This window comes from Oncorhynchus mykiss, chromosome 3 (assembly GCF_013265735.2).
Source record: "Oncorhynchus mykiss isolate Arlee chromosome 3, USDA_OmykA_1.1, whole genome shotgun sequence".
Lineage (NCBI taxonomy): Eukaryota > Metazoa > Chordata > Actinopteri > Salmoniformes > Salmonidae > Oncorhynchus > Oncorhynchus mykiss.
In genome coordinates this window covers 4123392-4145362 of record NC_048567.1, presented here as the reverse complement: position 1 = coordinate 4145362, position 21971 = coordinate 4123392, and the positions used below count along the sequence as shown (strand labels likewise).

At 46.4% G+C, this 21971-nt stretch overlaps 2 protein-coding genes across 9 annotated transcripts in view; one reads left to right on the top strand and one right to left on the bottom strand.

Moving 5' to 3' along the window:
• The window catches only part of LOC110505077 (serine/threonine-protein kinase ULK4-like), a 218821-nt gene extending 208764 nt beyond the window's left edge, over window positions 1-10057 (top strand). For both annotated transcript variants that reach the window (XM_036966144.1, XM_036966148.1), the window contains exons 36-37: window positions 8862-8950; window positions 9859-10057. In XM_036966144.1, coding sequence (XP_036822039.1) covers window positions 8862-8950; window positions 9859-9922 — 153 coding nt within the window. In that variant the 3' untranslated portion in view covers window positions 9923-10057. The remainder of the gene's footprint in view (window positions 1-8861; window positions 8951-9858) is intronic.
• Window positions 10058-10210: 153 nt separating this feature from the next.
• The window catches only part of LOC110512888 (catenin beta-1), a 38404-nt gene continuing 26643 nt past the window's right edge, over window positions 10211-21971 (bottom strand). For 3 of the 7 annotated variants that reach the window (XM_036966163.1, XM_036966188.1, XM_036966197.1), the window contains exons 2-17: window positions 16394-16444; window positions 16047-16271; window positions 15620-15873; window positions 15264-15502; window positions 14616-14817; window positions 14326-14470; window positions 14042-14145; window positions 13896-13925; window positions 13300-13638; window positions 12978-13136; window positions 12741-12860; window positions 12432-12582; window positions 12064-12185; window positions 11665-11725; window positions 11102-11326; window positions 10211-10935 (exon numbers count right to left, since the gene is read on the bottom strand). In XM_036966163.1, coding sequence (XP_036822058.1) covers window positions 11118-11326; window positions 11665-11725; window positions 12064-12185; window positions 12432-12582; window positions 12741-12860; window positions 12978-13136; window positions 13300-13638; window positions 13896-13925; window positions 14042-14145; window positions 14326-14470; window positions 14616-14817; window positions 15264-15502; window positions 15620-15873; window positions 16047-16271; window positions 16394-16406 — 2373 coding nt within the window. In that variant the 5' untranslated portion in view covers window positions 16407-16444 and the 3' untranslated portion in view covers window positions 10211-10935; window positions 11102-11117. Of the gene's footprint in view, window positions 10936-11101; window positions 11327-11664; window positions 11726-12063; window positions 12186-12431; window positions 12583-12740; window positions 12861-12977; window positions 13137-13299; window positions 13639-13895; window positions 13926-14041; window positions 14146-14325; window positions 14471-14615; window positions 14818-15263; window positions 15503-15619; window positions 15874-16046; window positions 16272-16393; window positions 16445-18616; window positions 18639-19893; window positions 20079-21971 lie in introns of those variants that run through there. The other 4 variants (XM_036966180.1, XM_036966191.1, XM_036966201.1 and 1 more) reach the window with 4 other exon arrangements.

Genomic DNA, 21971 nt, shown 5'->3' with positions numbered 1-21971 from the left:
GCCTGACATATCCATCCCCAGTACTGTAGACTGGACCTGCTGTCTGTAGCCTGACATATCCATCCCCAGTACTGTAGACTGGACCTGCTGCCTGTAGCCTGACATATCCATCCCCAGTACTGTAGACTGGACCTGCTGCCTGTAGCCTGACATATCCATCCCCAGTACTGTAGACTGGACCTGCTGCCTGTAGCCTGACATATCCATCCCCAGTACTGTAGACTGGAGCTAGACCTGCTGCCTGTAGCCTGACATATCCATCCCCAGTACTGTAGACTGGACCTGCTGCCGGTAGCCTGGCATATCCATCCCCAGTACTGTAGACTGTAGACTGGACCTGCTGCCTGTAGCCTGGCTTATCCATCCCCAGTACTGTAGACTGGAGCTGGACCTGCTGCCTGTAGCCTGACATATCCATCCCCGGTACTGTAGACTGGACCTGCTGTCTGTAGCCTGACATTTCCATCCCCAGTACTGTAGACTGGAGCTGGACCTACTGCCTGTAGCCTGACATGTCCATCCCCGGTACTGTAGACTGGACCTGCTGCCTGTAGCCTGACATATCCATCCCCAGTACTGTAGACTGGACCTGCTGCCTGTAGCCTGACATATCCATCCCCAGTACTGTAGACTGGACCTGCTGCCTATAGCCTGACATATCCATCCCCAGTACTGTAGACTGGACCTGCTGTCTGTAGCCTGACATATCCATCCCCAGTACTGTAGACTGGACCTGCTGCCTGTAGCCTGACATATCCATCCCCAGTACTGTAGACTGGACCTGCTGCCTGTAGCCTGACATATCCATCCCCAGTACTGTAGACTGGACCTGCTGCCTGTAGCCTGACATATCCATCCCCAGTACTGTAGACTGGACCTGCTGTCTGTAGCCTGACATATCCATCCCCAGTACTGTAGACTGGACCTGCTGCCTGTAGCCTGACATATCCATCCCCAGTACTGTAGACTGGAGCTAGACCTGCTGCCTGTAGCCTGACATATCCATCCCCAGTACTGTAGACTGGACCTGCTGTCTGTAGCCTGACATATCCATCCCCAGTACTGTAGACTGGACCTGCTGCCTGTAGCCTGACATATCCATCCCCAGTACTGTAGACTGGACCTGCTGCCTGTAGCCTGACATATCCATCCCCAGTACTGTAGACTGGACCTGCTGTCTGTAGCCTGACATATCCATCCCCAGTACTGTAGACTGGACCTGCTGCCTGTAGCCTGACATATCCATCCCCAGTACTGTAGACTGGACCTGCTGCCTGTAGCCTGACATATCCATCCCCAGTACTGTAGACTGGACCTGCTGCCTGTAGCCTGACATATCCATCCCCAGTACTGTAGACTGGAGCTAGACCTGCTGCCTGTAGCCTGACATATCCATCCCCAGTACTGTAGACTGGACCTGCTGCCGGTAGCCTGGCATATCCATCCCCAGTACTGTAGACTGTAGACTGGACCTGCTGCCTGTAGCCTGGCTTATCCATCCCCAGTACTGTAGACTGGAGCTGGACCTGCTGCCTGTAGCCTGACATATCCATCCCCAGTACTGTAGACTGGACCTGCTGTCTGTAGCCTGACATTTCCATCCCCAGTACTGTAGACTGGAGCTGGACCTACTGCCTGTAGCCTGACATGTCCATCCCCGGTACTGTAGACTGGACCTGCTGCCTGTAGCCTGACATATCCATCCCCAGTACTGTAGACTGGACCTGCTGCCTGTAGCCTGACATATCCATCCCCAGTACTGTAGACTGGACCTGCTGCCTATAGCTTACATATCCATCCCCAGTACTGTAGACTGGACCTGCTGTCTGTAGCCTGACATATCCATCCCCAGTACTGTAGACTGGACCTGCTGCCTGTAGCCTGACATATCCATCCCCAGTACTGTAGACTGGACCTGCTGCCTGTAGCCTGACATATCCATCCCCAGTACTGTAGACTGGACCTGCTGCCTGTAGCCTGACATATCCATCCCCAGTACTGTAGACTGGACCTGCTGTCTGTAGCCTGACATATCCATCCCCAGTACTGTAGACTGGACCTGCTGCCTGTAGCCTGACATATCCATCCCCAGTACTGTAGACTGGAGCTAGACCTGCTGCCTGTAGCCTGACATATCCATCCCCAGTACTGTAGACTGGACCTGCTGCCGGTAGCCTGGCATATCCATCCCCAGTACTGTAGACTGGAGCTGGACCTGCTGCCTGTAGCCTGACATATCCATCCCCGGTACTGTAGACTGGACCTGCTGCCTGTAGCCTGACATATCCATCCCCCAGTGCTGTAGACTGGACCTGCTGTCTGTAGCCTGACATATCCATCCCCAGTACTGTAGACTGGAGCTGCTGTCTGTAGCCTGACATATCCATACCCAGTACTGTAGACTGGACCTGGACCTGCTGCCTGTAGCCTGACATATCCATCCCCAGTACTGTAGACTGGACCTGCTGTCTGTAGCCTGACATATCCATCCCCAGTACTGTAGACTGGACCTGGACCTGCTGCCTGTAGCCTGACATATCCATCCCCAGTACTGTAGACTGGACCTGCTGTCTGTAGCCTGACATATCCATCCCCAGTACTGTAGACTGGACCTGCTGTCTGTAGCCTGACATATCCATCCCCACTACTGTAGACTGGACCTGCTGCCTGTAGCCTGACATATCCATCCCCAGTACTGTAGACTGGACCTGCTGTCTGTAGCCTGACATATCCATCCCCAGTACTGTAGACTGGAGCTAGACCTGCTGCCTGTAGCCTGACATATCCATCCCCAGTACTGTAGACTGGAGCTAGACCAGCTGCCTGTAGCCTGACATATCCATCCCCAGTACTCTAGACAGGACCTGCTGTCTGTAGCCTGACATATCCATCCCCAGTACTGTAGACTGGACCTGCTGCCTGTAGCCTGACATATCCATCCTCAGTACTGTAGACTGGAGCTGCTGTCTGTAGCCTGACATATCCATCCTCAGTACTGTAGACTGGACCTGCTGTCTGTAGCCTGACATATCCATCCCCAGTACTGTAGACTGGACCTGCTGTCTGTAGCCTGACATATCCATCCCCAGTACTGTAGACTGGACCTGCTGCCTGTAGCCTGGCATATCCATCCCCAGTACTGTAGACTGGAGCTGGACCTGCTGACTGTAGCCGACCCTGCTGACTGTAGCCTGACATGTCCATCCCCGGTACTGTAGACTGAAGCTGGACCTGCTGCCTGTAGCCTGACATATCCATCCCAGTACAGTAGACTGGACCTGCTGCCTGTCGCCGGACATATCCATCCCCAGTACTGTAAATTGGAGCTAGACCTGCTGCCTGTAGCCTGACATATCCATCCCCAGTACTGTAGACTGGAGCTAGACCAGCTGCCTGTAGCCTGACATATCCATCCCCAGTACTGTAGACTGGAGCTAGACCTGCTGCCTGTAGCCTGACATATCCATCCCCAGTACTGTAGACTGGACCTGCTGTCTGTAGCCTGACATATCCGTCCCCAGTACTGTAGACTGGAGCTGCTGTCTGTAGCCTGACATATCCATCCCCAGTACTGTAGACTGGACCTGCTGTCTGTAGCCTGACATATCCATCCCCAGTACTATAGACTAGACCTGCTGCCTGTAGCCTGACATATCCATCCCCAGTACTGTAGACTGGACCTGCTGTCTGTAGCCTGACATATCCATCCCCAGTACTGTAGACTGGACCTGCTGCCTGTAGCCTGACATATCCATCCCCAGTACTGTAGACTGGACCTGCTGTCTGTAGCCTGACATATCCATCCCCAGTACTGTAGACTGGACCTGCTGCCTGTAGCCTGACATATCCATCCTCAGTACTGTAGACTGGAGCTGCTGTCTGTAGCCTGACATATCCATCCCCAGTACTGTAGACTGGACCTGCTGCCTGTAGCCTGACATATCCATCCCCAGTACTGTAGACTGGACCTGCTGTCTGTAGCCTGACATATCCATCCCCAGTACTGTAGACTGGACCTGCTGCCTGTAGCCTGACATATCCATCCCCATTACTGTAGACTGGACCTGCTGCCTGTAGCCTGACATATCCATCCCCAGTACTGTAGACTGGACCTGCTGTCTGTAGCCTGACATATCCATCCCCAGTACTGTAGACTGGAGCTGCTGCCTGTGGCCTGACTGGACTACACTTGTTAGTAAACAGCCTCATGAATACCAGGGCGTGCTTCTCAAATGGCACCCTATTCCCTTTATAGTGCACTACTTCTTGTAACAAGTACTCGTGCTGTATAGGGAATAGGGTGCCATTTGGGACAGAGCCAGACAGTTAATGAAATGTCATCAGGTCTTTAGCTGCAGCAAATCTCTTTCAACAAAATACTTTCCATTTGACCGGCCACATGAAGACACACCACAACTCTCCAGCCCTGTTTGTGTGTTTTACAAGGTAGGGGAATCAAACGTGTGCAATCAAATACCTGTTGATCTTTTCAATCAACGTGAAGACGTGTGTGTTGCCACGACCCTGCACCCCAACTCCCTCCGAGTCCTCATAATGATAGATGGGTTGCATCTAGCCAATTAGATAAGTAGGAAGTGAGTGCGTAGTACAGTTCACATCCTGTATTCTGAATAAATTAAGTCAGGGCTTTATTTGGCTCATTTGGGCAAAACCTGGTCATTACCGCCTCAGCCATGGTCACAGACAGTCCTCTGGGTCTGTAGTCTGACGGTGGCTGAATAGCAGCACTAGTTATTAGCATGCCTAACAAATGTTTTATCCCCTAGGACTCTCTGCCCTTGCCTTTCATTTCATCTGAAAACGGCTTCAATATTCAGTTAACGACTTGGAACACTAATTGAATTGAGGTTACAAAAGGGCCTCCGAAAAGAAGGAAACTTCTAGTAATTGGATGTTCCGGGCGTTTTTGAGTTCTGATTCATTTGCCTCTGTCTCTCTTTCTCTCTCTCTTTGTCTCTCTGTAGTGTATGTGTGTGTCAGACACTGTGATCTAAGCTGAGGTAGGTGGGACCATGGTAGAGAGCAGCAGAGCCTGTCCCTCTCCCTTCGCAACAGCTCAACACACTGATCTCAACAGTCAGCCAGGGACCACAGAGAGAGAGAGACAGGCCACACTCTGATGCTCCTCAGACCGTCTTAGGTCATTCGTGTGTTCATCAAACTGAATTTATACCATGAACACACAAAGTACATGTGTTTCTGTGTGAGTACTGGTGTGACCGAGCTGGGTTCTACCCCGGGTCTCCCGCCTCTGGGAACTAACACAAGGTACATGTGTTTCTGTGTGAATGCTGGTGTGACCGAGCTGGGTTCTACCCCGGGTCTCCCGCCTCTGGGAACTAACACAAGGTACATGTGTTTCTGTGTGAAAGCTGGTGTGACCGAGCTGGGTTCTACCCCGGGTCTCCCGCCTCTGGGAACTAACACAAGGTACATGTGTTTCTGTGTGAATGCTGGTGTGACCGAGCTGGGTTCTACCCCGGGTCTCCCGCCTCTGGGAACTAACACAAGGTACATGTGTTTCTGTGTGAGTGCTGGTTTGACCGAGCTGGGTTCTACCCCGGGTCTCCCGCCTCTGGGAACTAACACAAGGTTACTCGTCATGCGAGAGCTGCTCCTGGAACCCATTCTGTTAAATTCCACACAGATTAAAGAGCAGCACCAGAGAAGATCTCACTTTAATCTTACGGGAGGAAATAAAGCAGAACAGTCAAGCGCAAGGGCCTTAAATCTGCAGATAACACTGGAGAGAGCTAATCATTATTATTATTATGAGAGAGAGTCCGCCCGTCCGCTCCTCTTGTCCACATGAGTTTTAAAAGTAGATCCCCTCAGACTGTATCTGTGAATGGGTTCTACTAATAGCTTCACAACCATGTTAATTCACTCTGTAATTACAGGGACTAGGGTTTGCCATCCCATGTTAGCTTTGATGTTCCAGCCTGAGTTTACATGTTAAACATTCTGAACAATCCACTTGTTTGTGGAGATGGGGGAGTGAGGGGAGGAGGAGTGAACGGGAAGGAGGGTTGGGTTGTTGATTGTTGTTTTGCTCTAACGTTTATCTCTCTCTCTGAGCTAGCAAAAGGCTTGCCCCGACTTAGGAGAGGCTATGGTCCAAAGCAGCTTAACACAGATATACAATACATCAGATGTATGCAGTTGGGCCAGGTTATCTGATAACCTGTTAGTATGGAGTCAGGATTCAGGACAGCAGAGCCACCCACCACATAACTCTCTCTCTCTCCCTTGTTCTCTCCTCTCTTTCTCTCTCATGTTCTCTCTCTCTCCCTTGTTCTCTCCTCTCTTTCTCTCTCATGTTCTCTCTCCCTCCCTTGTTCTCTCCTCTCTCTCTCTCCCTTGTTCTCTCCTCTCTTTCTCTCTCGTGTTCTCTCTCTCTCCCTTGTTCTCTCCTCTCTTTCTCTCTCATGTTCTCTCTCCCTCCCTTGTTCTCTCCTCTCTTTCTCTCATATGTTCTCTCTCCCTCCCTTGTTCTCTCCTCTCTTTCTCTCATATGTTCTCTCTCCCTCCCTTGTTCTCTCCTCTCTTTCTCTCATATGTTCTCTCTCCCTCCCTTGTTCTCTCCTCTCTTTCTCTCATATGTTCTCTCTCCCTCCCTTGTTCTCTCCTCTCTTTCTCTCATATGTTCTCTCTCTCTCCCTTGTTCTCTCCTCTCTTTCTTTCTCATGTTCTCTCTCCTCTCTTTCTCTCTCATGTTCTCTCTCTCTCATGTTCTCTCTATATCTCCATCTCACTGATGGTTCTCCCTGTCTCTCACACACACACACACACACACACACACAGCGTAAACATACTCAGGCTCAGATGAGGACCATATTTATGGTCAGGTGTTTAAAAGCGGTCCCAGCTGTGACTGTCTGCTATTTTAAGCCTCCATCTCTCCAATTTGGATGCTGCACGGCACGCAACCGACTTTCCAACGTTGTGTAGCGCTGACAACTGTAGCTAAGCATAGTTCTGTAGTGACTCGCTTAGTCTGACACTGTTTAATAGCACACAGAGGAAAGCTACGCTGCTTTCTCATTCAACATTGTTACCCATGCAGGCAGGTTATTTCAGTAAAAGGGAGTGTGTTGTCTACTAGCCACCTACTGGTGATAATACAGTTCTCTTGGATAGTGTTCTGTGTGGATACTAAGAATAGGACCAGGGAAGAAGAGGGAACCTGGAAATGCTAGCCTATTTCTTATTGTATTATGACATCTGTAAAAAACATTTTTAAAAAAAGGCACAGTATTGTTGTGGAGAATAGCATGGGGTTGTAGACAGCTGGGGTATTAAGCAATATTACAGCAGATAGAATTATAGGACGAGAGAGGAGCTCAGAGAATTAGGGAAAGTCTCTCCTCCGAGGTACATAACCCTGTTGCCTGGCAACGGGCGGTACTTTGCTGGCAGAGTGGAAGGAGCCGGCGATGTCACAGGAGATTACAATGAAAATGTATTTGCAGCTTCATAAACCCAGCGGAGTAATTACCCCCGCTAGTTGGTTTAGTCGTCCAGATCCATTAAACACGGACGCCTTGTCATCACCTTTCCATCCCACTAAAAGAGCAACTCACATACAAGGCCACGACAACTCAATGACTCACCTTCTAGGCAGCACCTCTCTGGGTTGAGATGGTCTGAGAGAGAGGGTATTACCAAGGACCAGAGCATTGCCTTGAACTCAAGTAGCGTTGATACAGAACTTTTCTCACCCAGAGGATTGGAAAGCGAGAAGCCGGCTTGGGGGTCAGGTTGCTGGCGGGTTGTGTCTATTGCAGCTAAGACCGCCCTCAAGCAAAGTTTGTCAGATTCTAATTTGTGCTCTGCCTTAATCCCAAACCTACCTTCCCTCTTTGACCATGCTGTGTTTGAAGCTGTGAAGCATGGAGCCTTGAGTCCCAGACTGCATCACTCACCTCATCTGGTGGCCCAGTTCAGGTTGACAGGAGACTAGAGACCCTGGCTGCCTTGGTTGGAGAAGCTCTGTAGCTCCAGGCTCCATTGTCAGAGAGATGATACTGAGATCCCCCCTGGCCCTGGCTCCATAACCCCTGTACTGGGTTTTGCCCCCTCTCCCTCAGTCAGCCCCCTTTGTTCTGCATGCATGCCTGGGCTCAGGCTCTATACACTAAGCTGGAGATCACAGGCAGAAACACTCCTTTCTTTCCTGTCAAGTGGGAACCAGTCCTTGGCTGCCTTGTCTCCCCACCTCTTCCTGTTTCTGAGCTGGACTAAGGAGATGTAATAAAGCACCTGCTCCAGATGTCAGTATAGGGGCAGCACTTTGTCTCCCTGCTGCTGTTCATTTTCCAACGTGACGTCAGATGTCTACTCTAGTCCAACTCCTGTGAACCAGACCTGGGTTCAAATACTTTATCTGAGCTTGATTGAGTTTGCCTGGTGCAATGGGAACCAATATAATAGTCCCAAAAGTTCAGAACCCTGCCCATGTGGCTCTCCAGGCATGCTCAAACAAACATTTTGGGGGGAAAAATATTTGAAAGCAGGTTTTCTGCGGTGTAGGAGGCCTTTAAATGCTTGTGGAGCAGTGAGCGGAAGGGCTGGAGCCTCTAATGTAACAGTAGGCAGGGGAGGGAACACACCTGTTTTCCATTAGCACAGACATTCCTCCTTTATCTGCCTCCATTTTGTGTGTGCTCCAATGTAGGCTAGCTTTTAAAGCTCCAGTGAGTGAATTGTCTGTTCGTTCAGTAGTAACTATGCCTGGCTACATCCTATAGAAATATAACCCCAAGGCTATATGAGTTGTGAAACCTGATCCATTGTTTTTGTAGTGTGTACTTGGTCATTCTGTCTTTGTTTTTTCCCAGATTCCAGCTACTACAGACAATTTGTGGTACAGCTCGGCTGAGGGTCAAGAGCTGGTCCATGTTCTTCAGAGACTGAGTCATTCTGCCAGGTGTGTATTCAGACTCTCTCCAGTCTCCACTCTGATCTCTCTCTAGAACTCCAGCTTTGTCCTCAGGGCTCTGCTTTGATCCATTCATGTGGGAGGCCAAGGCAGGGTTGTGCGATGAAAGATTCCTTGAGCCCGTTGCGTCTCGAACTGGGGATAGTGGCCCATTGTTGGGCTGCTAGAGGCCTCCCTCTCTCCCTTCCTGAAATGGAAAAACAATCCCTTTGAAGTTGCCAAGCCAGGCTTATGAAGCAGAGCTTTGGACAATATTGGGGTTTGGGGCAAAGTGGCTGTGAAATTCCAAACTTCTCTCCATGTGTGACTGCTGGACTACGTCACCACCTCACTCACCATGGCAACAAAGGGGAATTTATTTTCTTGAGATTCTTAAAGGGGCAATCAGCAGTTGCTACATACATTGAATATGCCTCATGGGCTTTGTTCTAACTGTCCTACCCCATCAGAACCCAAAATAAACATTTTACTGTAAAAACACTAGCCTCAACATTGTTCATTTTGATGTCAGTCCTTGCAGCAATAGCACTGAATTTGAGTGATTACATTTCTCCTGCCTCATCCGTCAGCTTTTTACTGAACCAGGGGTGGGGGGGGGCTTAATCATTTCTATTGCCAATGTGACAGTCAGGAGAGGACTGGAGGTGCATAGTTTGTCCAACTCTTGAAAGTTGACATAACATAGGACTCTACATTATTGGGCAAGTCAGTCGTCAACTACTACAAGCAGCCAAATTAAAAATGTGGCCTTTTGAAGATGGGAGAAATGAGAGCAGTGTTTGAAATTGAATTTAGGCTACAAGAAGTATGTCTATTTATCAAAGCCTTGTTCAATGTAATGGTTTAGGGAGGAAAACAGATCATCACATCTGTCCATTGTCTTCATCTCTTCCCAGGTCCCATGCTGATGTTGCTGTGGTTTCACTGGCAGTGGAGATCCTGACAGGGATTGGATTCTAGAATGTTGATTCATCAGCAACAATGGATTGGCTTCGAGAAGGACCATAATTCAGATCAGTGATCAGCAACATAAACCGTGTCTCCATTATGGTGCCTTGCTCTACTGCTTTATAATAAAACTGGAATGCAAAACCACAATGGATGGCATTCTAATATCACTTTACATCTAAAAAAAATAAATCTAAATTATTTTACTCTAAACTTGCACAAACGACACATTTGCCCCCCCCCCCCATGTAGCCTAACGATCTGAAAACTAGTCAGTTCCATAAACCACCAAGACAGAGCTGAAATTAAAGTCCATTTTTATTGTTTAGCCATGTCATGACCATGTCTCCAATAAGCACAGCAGGCTACAATAATTAGGGATTCTTTTCACCTCCTTGAACAGCTATCAACTAAAAGACATTTAAAAAAAGAAACTGCTGCCCTCCCCACAGACCCTTTGGAACAGTTGTGACACTACAAACAGTGCACACTTAAAGCAAGAAAATATTTGGACCATTTCCAATTCTTGGTTTTATACAAAAGCTACACAATGTTACACTTGATCAGAATACAATTCAACTGATTATTAGTGTTCTACACCATATCATTTTAATTGGAGCATTACCACTATAACTTAACACTACGAGAGACTTAAAATGGATACAAATGAGTGCAGAAAAGACAGGCGAGTATAATAACAAGCTATATCAGTACCATTACAGACTGAAGAATCATACAAAATAAAATGTAAAAAAATACAGACCAGGGTTTTAAATTCCATCTTTAGATCCACTCTTCAGCGTCATTTTCTTTGAGTAACCCACTCCAGGAATTCCTTTAACGCAGTTTTAACTCCCACAAAAGACCAGAACAAAGTTTCACTTCCACTCCACGTGTTCCCATAGGAAACTCAGCTTTCAGTAGTGTGTCAGGCACTTTCTGAGATACTAGCCCACTTTCAAAAACCTCCCAGCAACTTCTCCAGCCAAATCACAATGTAGGTTCATTCAGATCAGACGATACACCTGGAGGAGAGGAGAGGCACCGGCATTACTATGGGACCACAGAGCATGAAGACAAGCTAGAAGAGCAGAGTTAGAAACTTCAGCCACAGTAGTAGAAGTCCAAGCATGCACCAGCCTGTCACTGCCAAACACAGCCGTGGTGCCTAGTCTTAACACAGCTCCTTACCTAAAAAGTAGTCTATTTACAGGTCAGTATCAAACCAAGCCAACTGATTGCTGTCGCCTGGGGGAAGACCATCGATCAGGTCTTGGGCGTGGCCCAGGTCGGGCAGCCCGTCGACTGGGTATTCAGGGCCGGGGTGGTGGGCACCCATGTCATGGTCCATCATGGAGTCCATACCCATGGAGTCCTGCCCATATCCCCCAGAGTGGAAGGAGCGATAGCTAGGGTCTGCCAATGGAAGTGATGAGGGAGGGAGCACACACACTTGTTAGAGCTTATTAACACAAGCACCACACAGTAGTAGGATCAAAACAACCAATCATAATTCTCAGCCAATCACAGTACCAATCCAGACAAAGCCACTACAAATCCAAACTACTTGGTCTCCAAGCTAAAGTGGACAGTTGTGCTGCTAACCAGTTGCAAGCTTTAGCTAGCTAGCACAGTGGGGCCGGGGGAGTTAGTGTCAGGGGGTTGCTGCTGGAGGAGCCCAGGTGCTGGGCTGTTATGTGAGCAGCAGTTTGAGAGCTGCACACCAGGACAAGGCACCATGAGACAGTGCTTACCTTCTTGACGGTAGCCCAGGGCATCTCCCTGAGCGCCGATGTCCAGGCCCAGATCTCCTGTCTAGAGAGAGAAGGACCAGAGAACACAACATCAGGAACGAGGGTCACGTCAGACAGTAATCACTAACAGCCCTGAGGTGTTCTGCCCAGAAGTTGTGTCATGGGCCATGAACACAAGACACTTCCTTAGTAAATACAGAGCTCCTGGCTCCAGATCCAAGCACATCTAATACTTTAAAGTTCTTTTAAAGTATGACACTTCACGTAATTTGGCATGTCTCCCAGGCTGCTTCCCAATTGGCACCCTATTCCCTTTATAGTGCACGACTTCCGACCAGGGCCCATAAGCCGCGTGCCATTTGAGATGCAGCAGACAGAAGTGACTAAACAGCAGCGCACCTCGTTCCAGGTCATAGGCTCCGTCCTGAACAGGGAGCTGGTGAGCTCCACAGACAGACGCTTCTTATAGTCCTGGGGCTTGTCTTCAGACATACGGAACAGAACAGCAGCAGCATAGGTGGCTGAGGAGAGAACAAACAGGGTTGAGTCGTCTCACTTAACCATCTATAGAACGTAATGCACCAACAGCCAGCTAGACAGATCCTTCTGGACAGAGGCCTAAACCATAGATATTCTAGAATTCCCATGACTGACAGACCTGCATAGCTCTAGAATGGCAGCCATTTGCATTTATTTGTGGGCTAAACAATCATAAGAGTTCTGAGGCGCCAACAGAGCTGGTTGTGGACCGAGGCCTGTTAACTCACCCACGCCCTCGTTTCTGGAGTGAAGCAGCTCTGTGAGGGGGGCGGTGGCGCCCTCAGCCTCGATGGCCTCCGCTGCCTCCTTGTCCTGGGCCAACTCACACAGAACTCCTGCAGCCACACGCTGAATGTTCTCAATTGGAGAATACAACAGCTGCAGCAACAAGAGAAGAGGAAGGTACAGGAGTTGCAAAGATCAGATTAGTTATATATGTTTTAATATATTAAGTTGTGTAGTTCAAATTGGAAAGAAAAAGATCCAAATTCTGTAGTTGTGAGGAGCAATACATTTAAGTTGCTTAGAGGTCTTACCTGAACAAAGAGTGGAATGGTGTTGAGTCCTCTGATGACGATTCTGTTGTGGACGTCTCTAGCCAGGATGTGCAGAGCTCCAGTACAGCCCTCCACGATCTCCTCCATACGAACTCCCTCCTGTGGTGCAGGACAACCATTAGTTCAGAGACTACAGAGAGCATTGAGGAAACTATGCACTTATTGGGAGACAGATGCACTGTGTGGAGGTGTATGTTACACACAAGCGTGTCTTACCACAAACTGCTGCTGGGTGCCTCCCATGGAGGTGCGTCTCTGGGTGTCCTGGTGGGCTCTGACCAGCAGCTGCACCAGTCTGGGGATGGCCCCCTGCTCACGCAGAGGGGCATGGTTGGCTGGACATAGAGCCAGGTTACGGATTAGGCCCACAGTGGCCTGGAAGGAAGAGATCACATTTAAACCATTTCATTTAAATAAACAAGTACTCATTTCCAAGTCAGGGAACTAAGTCTACAGATGAAGGTTCTGCTACTAACTTACACCGATGTGGAAACAAATGTTGATTGGCCACATCCCATTTTCATAAAACAAACATTACCTTGATGAGGGGCCAGTGGGAGGGGGGATGCAGCAGCTTGACCACCACAGGCAGGCCGTAGTGAAGCCGCACAGCATTCTGGGCCATCTCAGCATCCTGGTGGCGGCTGGTGAGGTGGCGCAGGGCGCAGATGGCCGGCTCAGTGATGTCCTCGCGGTCTCCGGCACGCAGCACGGTACGGACCAGCGCCTCAATCCCCCCAACCTGACACACCATCATCTTGTTCTTGTAGTTGTTGCAGGTGAGGTTGGACAGTATGCCGGCAGCACACGTCACCACGTTGATGTCATCAGAGCCCAGGAGCTGGACCAGGGTCCCCAGCAGACCTTCCATACCCTCCTGTTAGAGGAAAGGAATACACCGGCATGTCTCATCCAGACCAACACAGCTAAACACCAGACAGCCTTACACTGACCGCTTCTTCTCAGAGAGATGCTTACACTAATTCCTCTTCTTCAGGTGGGTTTAACGCTTTACTCTAATGAGCCTTTAGTAAGTCAGCTGAACTGTAAGGGTACGATGAGCTGGGCTGTAGATGAAGTGGGCTCTGACTAGCCACAGCTCCAACACAGAAAGGCAGGAAGGACTACTTTTACCTGCATCACATCTACTTCAGCTAAGGTCGTCTTCTCCATGGAAAAAGGCAGGGAGACAGAAAGAGAGCTCTTATGTAGGAAGAATTCAGGAAGGAAAGGTGTAGGAAAGAGGAACAGAGGTGAGCCGTCCCCCACTAGCACCTCACCTGTTTGGTGGCAGCATCTGACAGGTTCCTGAGGGTCCACAGGCAGTTCTGGACTAGTCTCTGACTGGGGTCTGTGAGGTGAAGCCCAAGAGCCTGCATACCACCTGGAGAAACACACAGCCTTTAGCCCAGCTCACTGTGAGTATCAGTGGAGAGCCAACTGAACTAAGTTGAGCAAGAGCCCACTCTGCTATCTATCTATATATATATATATATATATATATAACTTTTTTTTTTTTTTAACTGAGGCAGAATCAATAAGGTCCATAAAAGGTAGTACGTACCAGCCTCTACGATGGCAGGCTTGTTGCTGGAGCAGACAGAGAGCACTTTGAGAACTCTACTGGTAGTCCACAACAGCTTTTCATATGTGTACGTCCTCATGATGTTGACCAGGGCCTGGGGCCCACCGCTGGCCAGGATGATAAGCTGGGAATGGGTAGCATCAAAGACGTTTAAAATACACCAAGATGGATCACAATTAATGCCTGAATTAAGGGACAGAGCGAAGCATCAAAGATGTTTAAAACCAAGAGATCAGTAAATGAAACTGATTTTAATTTAAATTCCTTACCTTGCTTTCTTGGTTGCCGTAGGCAAGAATCTGAAGGCAATCTGTTGTGATGGCGAGGAATTTGACGTTTGTCTTGTTGAGCAAGGCCACCATTTTCTGCAGGCCCCCGGCCAGACGCACGGCCATCTTGGCACCCTCCTGGTGGAGCAGCAGGTTGTGTAGGGTGGTGATGGCGTAGAACAGCACTGAGTCCACTGGGGACCTGAGGAGACAGTTTTAGGTTGGAAGGTACCAAAGGCTAACTGAACACAGGAAGGTAACTACATGGAAAGAAACTAGCTAACTGTAACTGTTCCCCCCTGTTTGAGGGGAGAACAGTTATAGCAGCATTTCCCCCAACTCAGTCCATTTTGGTTTTTGCCTTAACACGACAGCTGATAAAATAATCAAAGCTTGACGTGTTGGTTCTCTGACTCAGCTGTGAAGCGCTAGAGCAAAAAAAAAAAAGGGGGGGGGGGGGGTCAGTTTGGGAAATACTGAGTTAGAGCAAGACGTTGCACACAACCTCTAATCTTGACCACATAATGAACAGTTAGTGAGATGCAGGGGGACTTGTAGATCAGTGATTCTGTGCAGTTCATCTTAAAACAACTTCCTTAGAAACTCAAGAGACCGGTCAGGTTACAGTCCAGGGGCTGACAGACATACCCAAGCATTTTGACAAGGGCGGGGATGCCCCCGGACTTGAAGATGGCCAGCAGACCCTCTCTGTGGTGGGACAGGTTGTGCAGGGTGCCGGCGGTGCAGCGGGCTGTCTCCACATCGTTGGTGTTCTGCATGGTGCGCACGATTGCCGACACCATCTGGGGGGAGCGCATGATGGCGTGGCGGCTAGCCTCCTTCTTGGACAACTGGTGCACCATCACTGCAGCCTTGTTCACCACCACCTGGAAGAATAAAGACAGAAGAGGTCAGGACTCTATACAACCTAACACCATTAAGTCAGGTGCATTTCTTAGTTGGTTGGGGACCAAAGCGGGCCAGTTGTGGTTAGCTGTACGCACCTGGTCCTCGTCGTTGAGTAGTTTGGTCAGCTCGGGGATGGCACGCGTGGCCAGCTCGGCATCATCCTGATAGTTGATGAGGTTCACCACAGCATGCTTCAGCATCTGAGAGGGCTCAGCCAGCCGCTGCACATTGGTGGGGTGTGCCCCATCAAACTGGGTGGAGGGGAGCTGCATGCCCTCATCCAGGGTCTCTGGAAACATGGCCGCACGCACCCTCTGGGCTCTGGTCATGGCATACTGCCCGTCAATGTCTGGAGAGAGGTTAGGTCAGAGCCACTTCTCTAAGATGGTGGCCAGATTCCTCTAAAGCTGAGGTTTGTCAGTAGAATAAAGTACTAACTACTATCCATTAACTTCACACCATGTGACATGTTCAAAATCCCAGTCAAGCATTCCCATGGTATTGTAGTGTATTTTTTTTTACCTGACACTTGGTCTTGTGTGAAGGACTGAGAGAAGCCCTGCTCCCACTCGTACAGCACCTGGTTATCCACATCCTCCTCCTCTGGGTTGCCCTTCCCACTCAGGGAGGGGGCGGTGGTGGTAGCCCCTGAGTGGATACCAGAGTCCAGGTACGACTGCTGCTGCCAGTGGCTCACTGCAGCCTTCCGGTCAGGCTCCATGGCCATGTCCAGCTCCATCAGATCAGCTAGACATTAGATAACAACCAGCGTTAGGTTACTTGGAGGCAGTTCAACCAGAGGGGAAGACCGTTGAATTAAAAATCAGTGGCAGCAATGTTTAAGTTATTCTAAAAAGCTGAATACTTACACTGGGAAGCCATGTTACTTTCAAAACCCACAGCCTGCACAGCTTCCAGATCTGAAAGTAACAGAACAGCAAAGTTCATTCATAGTCGTTTCCACCTCAGCTCATGCCAAAACAAATAGCACAAAGCAACCTTTTCATTGGACCAGCTAAATTCCAGCAGAGGGAAAAAAACAGAATCAGGGCTGCATTACCTAGACATCAAATGAACTGCTAACTTGGTGGCTAAATGTATGAAGCATTAACTTGGCAGCTAAACTAATGGAGGCCAAATAAAAACAGTGGGGAATGGGGGCTTCAAAGACAGCAACAAAAAAAATGAGTCTTCATTTGAGGATGTGCTACCAATCTGTTAAATACAGTCCCTTGGATTAATAAACAAGAATACCAAAGAGAGTTCTGTTAGACCCTATATTCTGGGTTCTAGAAGAGCAAATCAAGCTTCATTTATACACCACATTTCAGACAACTCAAAATAAAAGCTGAAATATTTACTACAAACACATGTTTAAATAAGACAAACTGAACTAAAAAGCACTGTAGGGAATATGGCGCTATCAAAATCCTTTAGCTTCACAAGTGACAGTGATGTAAAAACAAATCTATGAACGTCACATGATCCCTCAGACAGGTCCAATGCAAAACACTAGGGCCATAAGGATACCAGTATCACCATACAAGTATCGTGGCAAGGAAACTAAATATGAAGCGGATTTAATATTTAGGAAATCAGCCATAATGTTGGAAACAAATGTCACCCAAAGTCTAAATGTATTTTCCAAGCTATAGCACATAATATTTTACGTACTTTTAAGGACTGAAACTTATTTGAAATTAACTTTTTTATTTTGCGACACTGCCCAACAAAACACCTTGCTGTAGCATTAGCAGAGATACCATCACAACTGTGTTTTAGTTTATACGAGAAGGTAATGAAATCCATTCAAGTTAAGTCATTACCACTATAGTACCCCCCCCCCCCCCCCACACAACAAAAAAAACAGGATCTCCCAGCATCACCAGACCCTCTGGTGGACAAGTTAAAACCCACATGCAGAGCCGTAGCTACACTGACAGAGTCAGATGGGAAAACAGCTTTGCTCACTACCCAATTTGGGTCATTATCAGAACCCAGCAGCAGACAATAAGTTTAATAAACTGCAGCAAACCAATCAATATCCAAAACCATCCCTGGCAATTGCTTCAATTTAAACTGTAAAGAGCAGTATGATTCACAGATTAGGAGGCTGCACTTTAAGGGGCTATGATGGGATACTTGTCCTCATACCCATGTTTAATAGTCACTCACAGTTTCTATGGAGATTATTCAGCACATCTGCTTGCAATGCATGCACTAAGAGGCTATTAGTCAAAACAGCAGACATCTGTGGTGGAGGGAGTCTGACTGAAAACACTACCATATTGCCCTGGGCTAAAGACACGGACCTAATAGGCTGTTTCAAGGGACATGGATTCCTAGAGCACCAGAAGAGCGATAGTTTGAGGAACATAGATGAATTTGCAAAGGTTGCCTATCTAGGATACAACCAAGCCTACCGACATAATGGTAAACATATGGAAAGCAATTGAGAAATTCAGAGGAGATCATAAACAAATGAACATTTCCAAGCGGTATAATCTTCAGTTCCCTAACCATATGTCTGTTTAAAAAGAAAACCGCCAAGTTAAATGGAGGTTAAACGTAGCAACATGTGAACGTGGCTGTCAGAGAAACTACCAGAGAAAGCTTGGTAGCTGCTTTATTGTGAGCTGAATTTGAGACCACAATCGCTCCCCCTCAGAGCAATGCGCACGGTCAGCAGTCACAACTACTAATTCCTGGTCCACAGTTTGGCCTACTGTGCATACTACCATGGCCAAATTATTTTAGATTGTAACTAACCACCCATCAATAAAGATGATTTTAAAGAAAATTACATGACAATGTCAAACAAGAACATTATCTCAGCAAACAAGTATTGTTTACTGTATTAGGCTACTACTCGTCATTGACTGTAGTAAAAATCCAAGGTTACTTATTAACAACGCTAGACATGAAACCAATCATGAATCATACCCTTGCTTTCTGCAACTTTTACAGCATTAGTCTTCTGTAAAAGTTAAAAGTACGGCACCAAATTCTAAAACATCAATTTCATTCTCAGAAACAATTAATTCACAGAGGTATGTGTCATACCTTGCAAGACCGAAGTTTCGATAACTTACTGTGATTTAGTAAACCACCAACCCTCCGGGAAAGTATGCAAATGTTAGTGGTAGATGAATCACGGCAATATATCCGTGGCAACGTTATTGTATTGTCAATATTTTGTAGGCTAACAAACAATAAGATACGTTACAATGTCCAAGGACAAAGACATTATGCACGTTTCTTCCAAATATCAAGATGAGATGATCCCGATTAAACAACGTTGGGTTCTTTAAGGGGTATTTCCGGAGTAGTTCCGCTGTGTTTCACTAGAAATTGGTGGCAAGAGCAGAAAAATCTTCCACCAGCGAGCTAGCTCCCCACCCCCACATACAACCAAGTCCACTTCAGTCTGCCCGAATTTCCGATGAGCAACAACGACTCAAATTTCAGTCAAGCTCCTCCTCAACTTCCTCTCAAATCACAACGGCTAAGGAATTTGTCGGTCTTTGTTTAACTAGACATCCAGTAAAACAGTTTTACCCAGTTGCTAAAACAAAACTTGATTTATTGACAGCTATCACGTTTGACGAAATTAAACAATATTAGTTGACTTTGATAATGTTAGCTAACAAATCCACTTAGTTACAATGGGCATCTTACATTGAAATGTTAATTTATTTACAATCAAATCAGTTGATTAATTTAAAGTTAGTGTTGGACGTGGGATAGTGTTTGCGCTATTGCCATCAATTTCGACGTAGCTAGTGACACTAGCAAAAATGGAACCTCTTACTATTATCTAGCTAGCCAGCCAACGTTAGCTGCTTGATTGAAAAATTATCTCCATCATTAGTCTTAACTAGCTTGCTAACGTTACTTAAATGTCTCCCAGTTCAAGCCAATTGAAAAGTAACAGGGCAAAACGTTCCAGTCAGCTGTATCAATAGTTGCTAACTAGACAGTTGTTTCTCACGACCACTAACATGAGTCAAAGCGCCGGAATGTTGACCTAGCTAGCAAATCACCTCGTTTACGGCAGCTAGCAAACGCTAGCTAGCGGGGAGTGTCCGGGCCATGGCGCAGCCTGCTACCACCATGGCTAGCTGGCTAAAAATGAATTCAATTCGTTTCTGATAAAACTGTATTTGTGAATTCCAATCAATTCTGTACGACTCCAGTTGTCGTGATCACGACGCGCTGATATTCAGATTGCTTGCCACCGCCTTTGGACTGCGGGAAACATTTACCTACAAACTAGCTAACTTAGCTAGCTACCAACCAAATACAACGCAATACATTCGATGTCAAATCCAAATAAAATATATATAAAACAATTTACGAAGATGCATACCCTTGTCAAAAGCCACAAATCGGTCTCCTCGCGTTTAGGTGGATAAAACCAACGCCTCGTGGGGAGAAAAAAAAATAAAAAAATACGTTAAAATTACAATCACAAGCGAGTCCTTCGACTAGCCCCTCAGCAGTCAAGGAACAACTTGGTTACTGCTGTTGAATCATTGGGTTTAAGATGGCGTCGCACTGTAATAGACCGAATTACAATTATGTGGCAACTCTATCCTTCCGCATGTAGGAATAAAATAGATACCATATCATGGTCTTTATCAAATTATCGAAGTGAAGTCCGTTATATATATATGTATATTAGAAACAATCTTAAAACAACTTCATACAACTATAATGTATTGTATTTTATAAAAGGAAAGAACAAATCCTGATCATAAAATCGGCGTATGAATCCAGATGGTATGAAGTTCCGGCAGTGTACCTTTTCCATAAATTAGGATGAAGACCAGGAATGCATCTATGGATTGGACTGAAAAATTCTTCAATGGACATCACATAATTATCAAAAAAATTGCAGTACTTCGGTTCGGAATCCTAAAACGGGCAGCTTATTGTTTCAACTGAATTTACTAAAGAGACATTTACAATGGTATACTGAAAACGTTCTCAGAGGAATTTAGTTCTACTGCATGTCTGAAAATGGCTTATCTCTAGCCTAGGCACTGCTCAGAATATACTAAGGGTATTTGGAATGTAGTGTGTGTAGGAACTGTTTATTTTTTTCAAAACGATTCACCTGATTCCATATAATGTTGCGACAGTCATGACTCAAGATACATGATGGTTTTATGATCACCTTGATTTCTTTTCTATATTTTCCACAACATTGTGTCATGTTTATCTAGTACTGAATACTTCATCATACAAATTTGTATTGGTCATATACACATGGTTAGCAGATCATGTAAGTGTAGCGAAATGCTTGTGCTTCTAGTTCCGACAGTGCAGTAATATCTAACAACTACCTAATACACACAAATCTAAAGGGGTGAATGAGAATGTGTACATATAAATATATGGATGAGCGATGGCTGAGTGGCATAGTCAAGGTGCTATAGATGCTATAAAATACAGTATATACATATGATATGAGTAATGTAAGATACGTAAACATGATTAAAGTAGCATTATTTAATGTGGCATTGTTTAAAGTGACTATTGATCCATTTATTAAAGTGGCCAGTGATTGGGTCTCAATGTCGGCAGCAGCCTCTCTGAGTTAGGAATTGCTGTTTAGCAGTCTGATGGCATTGAGATAGATTTAGTATACCTGAATATCCCTTTGTGAATAACATCCTAGAAGATTAATATTCCCCACAAGGAAGCTGCAATCAGAAAAAAATGTGTCAGTGCAATAAATACTGAACAAAAATATAAACACAACCATTTAAAATATTTTACTGAAGCTGCAATCAGAAAAAAAATGTGTTACAGTTTATAAAAGGAAATCAGTCAATTAAAATAAACAAATTACGCCCTAATCTATGGATTTCACATGACTGGGCAGGGGCACAGCCATGGGTGGGCCTGGGAGGGTATAGGTGGCCTTTTATTGTCCCCAGCACAAGGTGCACCTGTGTCATGATCATGCCGTTAAATCAGCTTCTTGATATGTCACACCTGTCAGGTAGATGGATTATTTTGGCAAACGAGAAATGCTCACTAACAGGGATGAGAACAAATTTGTGCACAACGTTTGAGACAAATATGTTTTTTGTACGTAGGGAAAATTTCTGGGATCTTTTATTTCAGCTCATGAAAAATGGGTTTAATCATGGATGTTTTACAGGGTTGGTGTCAATTCCATTTCAATGCAATCAATTCTAGTCTAACGTAAAAAATAAAATAAAAATAGACTCATATCTGAAATGATTTAAAAAAAATGGACAATAAAATAAATAAATGTGTATAGTTGTTACTGTACATACTTTTAGTTTCTCATGCGATTAACAACTCATTCCTTGTGTGATGTGACCCCAAATGTTATGCCTTTGTCAGTACTTTATTAAGTGTAGTACTCACCTGACCAAAAAACTCTCTCTTATAGATAACCTTCAGGTGACA